The sequence below is a fragment of the Streptopelia decaocto genome (genome assembly GCF_964273445.1).
Source record: "Streptopelia decaocto genome assembly, chromosome: 22".
Classification (NCBI taxonomy): domain Eukaryota; kingdom Metazoa; phylum Chordata; class Aves; order Columbiformes; family Columbidae; genus Streptopelia; species Streptopelia decaocto.
Genome location: NC_138677.1, coordinates 1027735 through 1038773, shown reverse-complemented (window position 1 = coordinate 1038773; position 11039 = coordinate 1027735). Strand labels below are relative to the sequence as shown.

Sequence of the window (11039 nt, the reverse complement as noted above, 5' to 3'; positions counted from 1 at the left end):
TCAGAGCCTGAAGACACTTGGCTCCACGCTGCTCCCAAGGAGGGTGTTGGCTGCCTCCAGGCACTTGTCCAGCTGGGACACTGCAATCAGGGAGAGACAGGGGCACAAGGGGAGTCAGGCAGGAGGGAGAGTCCACAGATGGAAGAGAGAAAGGGGACACAGGACTCTTTCACCTGTCCCCAGGAAACTGTGGTCCTGCAAAGGGGTGAGGCAGGTCCCACTGGGGAGAGGAGGGAGGAGGCTGTGCTGTGGGGATCAGCAGGAAAAGGACCCTCAGGACTCACCAGCTTGGCTGCAGAGCCAGGTCACAGCCTTGGCCTCCAGCAGCTCACAGAGGTCTTGGTAACACTTGCCCTTTCTGTTCAGCCAGGTCACAGCCAGCACTGTGGCCCAGATGCTTGGCTCCATGTCCTGGAGGAAAGCAATGACTCGGACCAGCACACAGTGCTGAGCATCCCCCTGCCCCCTCACTGCTTCCCACCCCTTCCTGTGTGGCTTCTGGATTCCCATCCCTTCATTCCTCTCTGGTTGCCCTTTGTATGCCAGTGTTGCCACCAGCCAACGAGTACCCACTGCCCCAGGACATCACACTGCCACTGTAAGAGGTTCTCCGCTTACCTTACCAGGCATCTTTCCCTTGATTTCAACCTCCTCAAGTTCCAGCACGGAGGCCAAGCCGGAGCTGAGGGCCCAGGAGCCATCTACATTCTGCAGTGCCACCAGCTCCTTGCACTCAGCAATTGCTTTGGTGAGCCAAGGCCCAAAAGTTGGTGAGCACAAAACAAATGTTGTGGGATCCACATACTTGAGAGAAGAAACAGATGGTGGTGGTGGTTTACATGCTGTGGGAGAAGAGGTGAACAGAAGGGTTGGGAGAATCGCAGGAAGCCGACCCCTGTGCCACATCCCAGAACACTATCTCTGCTCTTCTTTAGGCAGATACTTGCAGTCTATGCCTCTTCCTGCATGTCCTCAAAGCAGTCCAATGTCCCTTTCTGGGCACTCCTACCTCACCCCCAGCTTTGACCATTGCCTCTTCTGGCATTCCTGCCCAGCCATGTCCCAAGACCTCTCTTGATACCACCCCACCACCACATCTTAGCCAAATGTGTATTTATGATCCAGCACCACTGCTGTCCCCTCCCTGGCTGGCTCTGAGCTGGGTCTCATATTCGCTGAAGGACTTGCAGGTTTAAGGGTAACAAAGGAAAGGGTTAAAGGCAAAATTCATTGGTTTCCATGCCGTGGGCAAGAGATGGCAGTATAACCCTCCTGTAACGTGTTAGATTACCCCATACCTTTTGAGCAAGGCCCCCGCTGAGGCAGGGCAGCAATGCCATGGGCGAGTCGACGGAGCGCAAGCCATGGTGCACACGCTGCTGTCAGCCAGCCGGGTGGGACCCAGAGGCTCGCAGGATAGCAGGAGGAGACTCTGCTGGAGCCACGAAGCTCAACAATCTGGCAGGGGACGAATGACTGGCGCAGTGGCAACAGTGCCAGGGGCCCTTCGAGGACAGTGAAAGGGGTCGAATTAAGCAGATGGGAAAGAAGGACCTGGTGGTGACGGGACCTACCCTGTGAGACTGGGGGTTCCCCGTGCCTGTGGTTCCAGCTCCAGTGGAATGAGAACGTCTCACAGAGCTGCGCCACCAGCTCTTTCCCACAAGTGTCTTTCCTTACCTTGGTACCAGGTGACCCTCTGTGATGTGCGAACCCCCACATAGCTGGTAAAGGGGCAGATGATCCCCGAAGCGAGGCTGATCTGGACGGCGCGATGCCTTGGTTCATCCCCTGACCCACTCAGAGCCTCTAGCGACAACCTCTTCAGCAAGCGTCTTGCAGCCAGACGATGCCCAGCCAGCCTGGAGAGAGCGCGGGGTGAGGCCTGAGGGAAAACCTGGATGCCAGGGTCCTCATCTGTCTGGAAGGAGGTGATACCCAGGTTTCTGGGTCCTGTCCCTGTGAGGTCAAAGCAAGGAAGGACAGCTTGCTTGGACACTTGGGATCTCTGCCAGTCTGGGATTGCGTGTGGAAGGTTAGCATGCACAAGCTGTCTGGACCTCTCTCTGCTGGACTCTGTGTTAGAAATGAAGGGGATGCGTGCATCTTGCCTTGGAACGGGTTCTCACCGGCCATCTCCCTGTGGGCACAGTGAGAATTCGATCGTGTGAGTGACATCCTGGCCGTCCAGGCTGTACTGCAAGGTCATGACCCCCTTGGCCACTGTTGTACCCTGGGAACACATGGGAAGCTACTGGAGGTTACTGGGGACACAAGATGGTTATTGGGGGATATCAGAAAGTTATTGGGAGGCTATTGGGAGGTAACTGGGTGTGACTGTAGTCCCAGCTCTCACCTGTGCCTGTCCATGGATCTGGACATAGAGGAGGCTGTGTTGACCCTGAAAGATGGACTGAGGGGTGCCCCCCAGCATCTCAACCTCCAGACCATGGGGCAGGGTCCAGCTCAGAGAGATTCCCTCAGCTGCTGGCTTGAGGGCCCGCTTCAGGCACTTCAGCACCTGGGGAGAGAGGGCAGGACACTGAGGACAGTTCACAGCTCTGCCAGGGTTCAGCCCACGGCCACCAGTGTTGGGCTTCCCTGGGGTCCAATGGGATGTGTGGGGTAGCCTGTGCCAGCTGGCTTCCCTGGGCACACTCAGGTCTGTGTGTTATAGTGGGGCAGAGCCTGGGCACCTGGGTTCTCGGTGGGGTGGGGTGGTGGGGTAAAGTCAGGGGAAGCCGGAGTGCCTGGGTTCTTGGGGCAGCTGGGTCTCAACTACTGTGTGTGGGCAGTCCAGGAGCTGGGATACTGGAGGTCAGTGTGTCTGTGGAATAGAGGGAGGACCTGCCAGGGCTCCTGGGTTCCTACCACAGCTGTCATACTGTTGTCAGAGGAGATGTAGGCAGCTTCACCCCCTGTTTCCCTGGCCAAGGCCATAGCAAGGGCAGCGCTGTCCTCAGAGAAGAAGAAGGAGAAACACCTATGGGGGAAGCAGAGAAAGGTGTTAGAAAAGAGAGTCAGAGGTGGGTGCGAGGATGCCGGCATAGAGCTGGAGAACACAGGCTGAGTCAAAGCTGAGGGAACAAATTTGGGGTGCAGAACAAGGGGGCAGGAGGAAGAGCAGGGAGTGAGGGATGGGCTGGAGCTGGGCTTAGACAGGGAGCTGGCAGAGGAGAGCTGGGACTTGGGGCAGAGCTGGGGTCAGTCTAGTGAGGCTGGGGCAAAGTTTGGGGGCACATCAGGGTTTACAGCTCCTGTGCCTCAGTCTCCCTACCCAGCCTGTGAAGGGTGCCCTGGTTGTGGGAGTAGCATGCAAGGAGTCCCACATGGGGGCTTGGCATAGGAAAGCTGTGCAGGGTGGGAAGGGTCTTTGGGACACTGGAGAGGCCCAAGGGTTGGGACAGGCACTGGTGAACAGGGGTCCTCATCAGGAAGGGAAATGACTGGGCAGCCAAGGAGGACTCGGGGCAGAGGGTCCCCATTACCGGTGGCTGTTGTGGTGACGGCAGACCTCAGCTGCAATGGCTTCCTTGTCAGGGGGTAGCCCAGCCATGAAGAGGAAGAGCTGGGAGACAGGGGACATGAGTGGTGGGGCCCTGCACAGGGACCTCAAAAAGGGGAGAGCAGGTTACTGAAATGGAGAGAGGGGCCCAAGAAAGAGGCTTTCTGGAGAGAGACTACCCAAGGGAGAGGTGTCGACTTGGACAGAAACCCCCAGACTGACCTCCCCATTCCCCCACACCCCACAGGATCCTTCTTGTTCCCTTGTGACCACCACGCACTTTGGGTGGCTCCTTCCACACACACTCCTGTGTCCTCTCTCTCCTCCTTGGACATTTGTCCCCCTGCCCCTTCATGACCCTGCACCCAGACCTGGCGCGTGTGCCCACGGGGACGAGGGGTATCGTAGATTGAGCGGAGGGTTCCCAGCAGGTTGGTGTCACCCAGACTAGAGCCAGTGGAGAGGATGCGCTGCATGGCCTCCATCACATTGTCCTGAGTATATTCAACACTTTGCCTGCAGGATACACGGCATGTTTGGAGAACACATTGCTCTGTGCTGGCCCTAGTGCTCTCTGAGGCCCTGCCCCATAGCACTTCCCACAGCTATGGCCTAGGGTATTCTGCAAGTCCTTGCCCCACCCCATAGCAGTTCTTAAATAGACCTGGCTTCATAGTTCCTACAAGACTCTGCTCAACAGATGTGCTATCCCATGATGCCACAAAGATCCCATCTCCAGAATCCAGCCCTGGCCTACAGCACCCAACCTTGCCCCATAGCAACCAGCTGATTTCAGAGCATGCACACCTGCCCTCCAGCATCTAACCCTGCTTCACAGCACCCATCCCAGCCCCACAGCATCCAGCTCTACCCACCAGCACCTAATGCAGCCCCATAGCACGCAGCCTGCCCTATGTTTGCTCACGGGTAGATGCCCTCAGAGGTTTGTCCATAGCAGTAGATGTTGAAGTAGCAGCCCAGGGGCAGGCTTTTGAGAAGGAAGAGCAGAGAGTCCTGTGGAAAGACACAGCAGACAGGTCTTGGGAAGCACTGGGCAGGGGGTGGGGGAACAGATGCCTTTTCCCGTAGTCTGGACCTCCTAAAACCTTTGGAATCTTCTGGATGACCCAAGCCTTGAACTCCCCTGGGCACCTGAGATGTTTCAGGACCATTTCAGGCCCCACCAGTCCCCCCTCACACCTTGGTCCTTCTGTAAATGCCTGCCCTGGTCCGCTGCCCCTCAGCCTGCTCCTCCGCCCCATCCTGCTCCCTGCTCTGGGGGGGTACCTGTGCGTGCTCAAGAAACGTGGTGTCCAGGAGGAAGATGAACTCTCCAGACTGGTGCTGCCGAGGCACCGCCTCAGGGATGCTGGGTGCCAGTGTCACCAACACCATGGGGTCACCAAGCAGGGAGCCTGGAGAAAGTGTGGGGTCGGATGAAGGCCAAGCAGGGATCCCCTCCTCCTCCTCCCGGTTCCGATTCTCTTTGTGCTTTCAGCTTCCACCATCCCAGAGCCCATGATAACCCGCACTGGTACCTCGATACCCTGCTGTACTGTCTACCAGTTACAAAGCCCAGAGCCCCACGTAGTACAACCCAGTGCCTCCAATACAGCTACCCAGCGAACCCTAACATAGAATCATAGACACATTTTGGTTGGAAAACACCTTTAAGGTCATCAAGTCCAACCATTATCCTAGCACTGCCAGGTTCATCTCTAAACCATGTCCCTAAGAACTTCATCTACATGTCTTTTAAACACCTCCAGGGATGATGAATCAACTGCTTCGCTGGGCAGCCTGTTCCAATGCCCAATAACCCCTTCCATGGAGAAATTTTTCCTATTATCCTGTCTAAACCTCCACAGCACAACTTGAGGCCGTTTCCTCTGCTCCTGGCGCTTGTTCCTGGGGAGCAGAGCCCGACCCCCCCTGGCTCCAAGCTCCTTTCAGGCAGTTCAGAGATCAGAAGGTCTCCCCTCAGCTCCTGTTCTCCAGCTGAACCCCCCAGGTCCCTCAGCCGCTCCATCACACTTGTGCTCCCGCCCCCCACCAGCTCCGTTCCCTTCTCTCCACTCGCTCCAGCACCTCAAGGTCTTTCCTGTAGTGAGGGGCCCAAAACTCACCCCAGGATTTGAGGTTTGGCCTCCCCAGTGCCCAGTACGGGGGGGACGGTCACTGCTCTGGTCCTGCTGGCCACACTAGTGCTTATACAAGCGAGGATGCTGTTGGTCTTCTTGGCCACCTGGGCACATGCTGGCTCATAGTCAGCTGTTATTGACCCACACATCCTGCTATATCTGATACCTCACCACAGTGTCCCAAACACTCTACTCTGAAACCCCAGGACCCAAACTACCCCATCTGAATGCCTCCCATTTCCATCCCAGCGTCCAGTGATATCTTGTCCCCCAGAATCCACAGTGTGTCCCCATGCCCCCATGACTCCTGCAACACAGATGTGCCCCTCTGTTCCCTCCCCGGCTGCACTCACCTGCGGGGGCTCCAGGGTCTCCCTTCTCTACTACAGCACTGAATGCAGTGGGCTCTCCAAAATGCACCACCAGCTCCAAATCATGCTGACTTGGGGGGCTGCCAGCCAGGGAGACCTGGAGAAGGAATGCCTGGTCAGACACAGGAGGAGGGGCCCAAATTCAGGATTTGGCCAGAAGCACAGGCAGTGATCACAACGCACTCCCTTTTTCTCAGTGATTCTGCCCCTCCACAGCTGCCCCAGGGTCCTGGCACTCGGGAGGGCACACCTGAGCAGTGCTGTGGTCCTGGGCAGTGTAGATCAAAGGGGAGAGGTTGAAATTGGCGTGGACACGGGCCACTCCACGGGGTGACTGCAGGCTGGCAGTGAGCAGCAGGCTGTAGGGCAGCTTGCCAGTGTTACAATTCCAGGCTGCAAGGAGAAACATGGCACTGGGGAGGGCAAACGTTCTCCCTGCAGGAGTGGCGGGGGGCAGGATTTGGCATCCATATATAGGGCATAGGGAGAGAATTGGGGCTTGTGAATAACGTGCATGGAAGGGTCCATCAGTCTCTTTATGGGAAACGTGTGGGAGGCGTGGATCCCCTCATAGGGCACAGGGAAGAATATGTGGATCTGTCCAGGGTCTGCATGGTGAAAAAATGTGGGTCCCCCTGTGAGTCCCAAGAGAATTTCCATTGAGTCTGTTCATAAAGTACATGGGGAGTCTATGGCCATTCCATAGGATGTGTGACTGGGAGGGCAGGTTCCTTGTGGGGTCACTCACCATAGAGTGTTGTGTAGGGATGCAGTGTAGGTGGCAGCACAAAACGGGCTGCTCCATCTGGTTCCCGCGACAGCTCTTGGACATAGCGCAAGGTCACGACCACCTCCCTGCCAGGGGACAGAGTGCCCAGGAAGCAGGCAAACACCTCACCCGGATATTCAGACTGATCCTGAAGGTATTCCATGTTCTCCCAGCCTCCTGTAGCCTCGTGCAGTTGCTGGGGCTGGGTGGGAAGGAGGAGGCACAGAAAGCTGATCACCAGGCAGACCGTGGGCTTCTCATCCTGTGCCCCTGTGGTGGTTCACCCATTCATCCCCCGGTGCTGGTACCTTGTCCTGTAGCACGGCCTGGATCTTGGCATCCTTACTACGGGTCTGGAATGAGTAGATGGCCATCTGGGGGCCCAGGGGGAAGATGAAGAGCACTTCTGTGGAAATCAGACTCCTGTTCTGGTAGATGAGTTCTGAGGCCACGTCAGCCACATAATCCTGGATAGTAACATCCACTACAGCACTACAGAGAGGCACCGTGTGTAGAGGTAGGCGGAGGAACTTCCCCAGCAAAAAGGATCCTGTTGCTGTTGAGAGAGATGCGACCTGTCCATCAGCATCCATGAACAACACAAGGAGGTGGTTGGGGCTGCTTCAAGTATGTGCCTGTTCCCACCCTGGAAACCAAGCCTGGGTGACCAACACTACTGAGGATCTAGTGTAGACCTGCCATAGAGCAATGTCTGTCTCCCCCACCCTCTCAAGCTTCCCTTTTCCCCATACCTCTGTTTCCCACCCTTTTCCTGCAGAGCTCTTGACATTTCCTACCCTCATTTCACTCTGGGATCATCCTGCCCAGGTATTTCCCCCTCTGGCTGCCTATCCTTCTCCTTTTTTTGTCCCTGTTTGAGAGCATCCCCATCCCCCAAATGTCCCTCAGCAGGCTGAACCCCAGCTCACTGTCATGGGTGTAGGATTTTCCTAGAAGTCCAAAGCTCTGACGCAACATTGCTGGAGACCTGCAGACAAGAAAGATCCACAAAAACCACCGTGCAGACCCTATTTGGGAAGGTTCTGTGTCATTTTCCCAGACCTACACACATAGCTGGAAGCCCCAACCCACCATGTACAGCGAGAGCAAAATCAGGGATTCAGAAATCCCTTTTGATGAGCACTGGGACATCACCACGTGTATCTGTGCATTGAGGAGGTCTGCACCCCATCCCCACCATGGGGGAATTTTGAAGACAACTGAGGGATAGCAAGGGAAGATGGAGGGAAGCTGGCATGAAAGCAAGAGCAGATGGATGGATGGATGGCTGAGACTGGAGTGGGATGAACAATACATGGCTATTCATCCACAGCTGGCTGGATAGATTGGAAGACAAGGTCCATTTTGGGACAGATGGATGCATAGGTGGGCAACAGAGAGACATCAGAATTTTTGTTGAAATGGATGGATGGACAGGTGAAACAGGTACCTATCACAAATAGTATTGCGTGAATGTAGCCGCACAAGAGATAGCACATGTGAGGGTATGTTCATGGAGTAGCTTGTGAGAGCAGGTTGAAAGTCCAAATAATGAGGGGAAACATGATGGAGAGAGAAATGAGGCCAAGGTCAGATATTCCATGATTGCAGAGCAAATCCCAGAAAGGCACTGCAGGGAGGGTACAGTTCAAGTGACTGTCTTGTGACCGAGTGCCAGGAGGTGAAAGGGACCACCCTCAACCACAGACCCACCCACAGAGGTCTCTCTGGTTCACCAGTTCCCACTCTGGGGTGACAGGGTAGGGAGCACCAGAAAAATCCTCACCATCATGCTGACAGGGTGGACAGACAGAGCAAGTAGGGTGCAAGTCCTCCAGAGAATAGGGGTGAATAGGGGCAAGTCCTTCCCAGTGAACAGGGACAACGAACAGAGAATAAGGACGGAATAACACAGCAAAGCACAAACAACTGGACACTCACCAGAATCAAGGCCAGAGTCAGCAGGGACGGACTTACAGTCAGATGGATGGAGGGAGAGATGGAAGAGGAAGGGAGCGAAAAAGGCGCAGCCGGATGAGACACGGGGACAGGGGAGGGAGAGACAGAGCAAGAAGTGTTCGGGGGACAGGCAGACGCCAGGCTCGGTGAGCAGACAGCCGGACAGACGGATGGATGGAGAGGCAGGGAGGCAGGGCTGAGAGGCGGAGACACGTTCATCCCCCCATCCCTTCCCCCCCGGGATCGCCGCAAACCCCTCCCGAACACCCGGGCGCCTGTTCCCGTGGCTGTGTGGGCAGCGGGGTCCCGGATGCCGGGCAGCCTGCGAGGCTGAGGGGTGGGATGAGAGAGGGGATCGGGGAGGGCTGTCCATGGACAGCCCTCCCCGCCTCGGAAGCGAAAGTGGCGAGTGGGCGGGAGCGCCTGCGATCTGCGCTGCGGGACGCGGCCCCGCAGGAGCTGCTGCGGCCGCGGGAGCGTTTGCGCAGCCGCCCCGGGCGGGGAGCGCGGCCCGACGGCCTCGGGCCGGGGACGCAGCGCGGAGCGGATCCGGCCGTGGTGTTATGGTTAGCTGCATTTTGCTTTGTAAACTGTATCCAAGATTCTTACCTTATCTTAAAAAACTATGCAGGTTGTATATGAGTTTCATATTTTAGAGAACTAAAAGTTAGTACTTATCTCGAGAAGATAGGATGTGCTGAGAAGGTACATTTACCATCATCCAAGAATTTATATAATTTTGTGAAGAGTGCGCATGTGCTGTGATGAAAGGTGAAAAGTACACTAGTGATGAAGACTACTTACTTCATCCTGAAGACCCCCAAAACGACCACCAGAGGACACTGCGCATGCTTAGGGTAGTTCCAAGGTGTTGCAACTGATATTGTGAAATAATTGTGTAACCTAATGAATATGCAGTATACACGTTGTAACTCTAATGAATATGTATGTAACCAAACTGTATAAATGTAGTAGAGTTCAAATCAGTGGTCGAAGCCAGCTTTGGGTGCGAACCCCTGGTTTCCCAGCACTGAAATAAAGCACCGCATAGAACTACGTCCGTGGTTATGTGTCCTTGAATGCTAACAGTGGGACCGCGGATCCGGCCGTGGGACTGCTCATCCCTCCGCGGGACCGCTCATCCCGCCGCGGGACTGCTCCTGCCCAGGGGCTGTCTGCCAGATCTCCCCACACCGCGTCCGTCCGCGCGTCTGGTGCAACGGGCAGCAGCTGACAAGGGCCCCCTGCGAGCAGGGCTGTGTGTCCTGTGTGCTGCAGAGGTGGCCCCTGTCCCTCCAGGAACCTGTCTCCTTGCCAGGCCTGCAGCACTGGCTGCAGCTTTGGAGCCTGGGCTCAGGTCCATGCACTGATTAGTGCCAGGCTGGCCATTAACTGGGTGCCGCATTGCAAAAACCAACATAGTGGCCAGTGGAGGAATGGGAAGAGTTGGCAGACTTACACACTTTTGACCTGGTTGTTTCTGCTCATCAGCTGGACTGAGATGCTTTGTCTCCACCTGCCTTGCATGAGCCAGCACCATCCTCACGGCTCCCCAGCCACCAGCCCCTGGCTGAATCAACCCACCTCGGTGGGGGTCTCTAGACACCAACCTCTCACTTGGCCAACAAACCCGGGCAGCTTCCTTCAATCTGCCTCTCAGGACTGATGTGATTCTCAGGGAAGTCCACTCCAAGGGCTCTGCTGACAGTGTGACAGCCTCCATGAGCACAAACAGCCTCATTACAAAGAAATATTTTCCCCTGTAGAGTCTAAAGCATTGGAATGGGTTTCCCAGAGAGGCTGTGCAAACCTCCATCCTTTGAGAGTTTAAAGTTCTGACTGAATAAAGTCCTGAGTGACCAGATCTCGTAGCTGACCCCACTCTGAGCAGGCAGCTGGACTAGAAATCCTGGAGATCCTTTCCAACACGCGTTATCCTGTGGTGCTGTGGAAGTTTTATCTTAAGGTAGCCTTAGCTAGTTTGCAAATGACTGATTGGACAAAAGCATGATATTTAAAGTGACAGATTTTAGTTTTACTTTCAGTGGTGGTAACTGGGAGGACTGCTATTGATTTCTGAATATAAACATAACCATTTTTAACTGTTGCAAATTCATACTGGTGGGAGAAATTTCTATAAATTATTTTGAAAGAGAAAATGCCATCAGGCTTCTGTTATTATGCAGAAAATCTCCATTAAGTCATAGTCATAACAAAAAGCTAAACACTTTTGTTTTGGGGAAAAAGCTCCTAGACAATCAATTTCCTTGTTTCTCATGCTGCAAACGACTGGA

The 11039-nt window shown here is 55.1% G+C and overlaps 1 protein-coding gene across 1 annotated transcript; it reads right to left on the bottom strand.

Moving 5' to 3' along the window:
* On the bottom strand, positions 1–7764 carry LOC309448985 (von Willebrand factor A domain-containing protein 5A-like; the record flags this gene model as incomplete). Its single annotated transcript, XM_082070886.1, is given in 18 exon segments — positions 1–80; positions 285–411; positions 619–842; positions 1299–1505; positions 1681–1862; positions 2130–2233; positions 2357–2521; positions 2872–2983; positions 3489–3568; positions 3877–4021; positions 4431–4519; positions 4793–4920; positions 6000–6114; positions 6268–6410; positions 6766–7000; positions 7002–7016; positions 7095–7342; positions 7716–7764. Coding segments are annotated over 18 exon segments (2448 nt in total).
* Positions 7765–11039: the final 3275 nt, after the last annotated feature.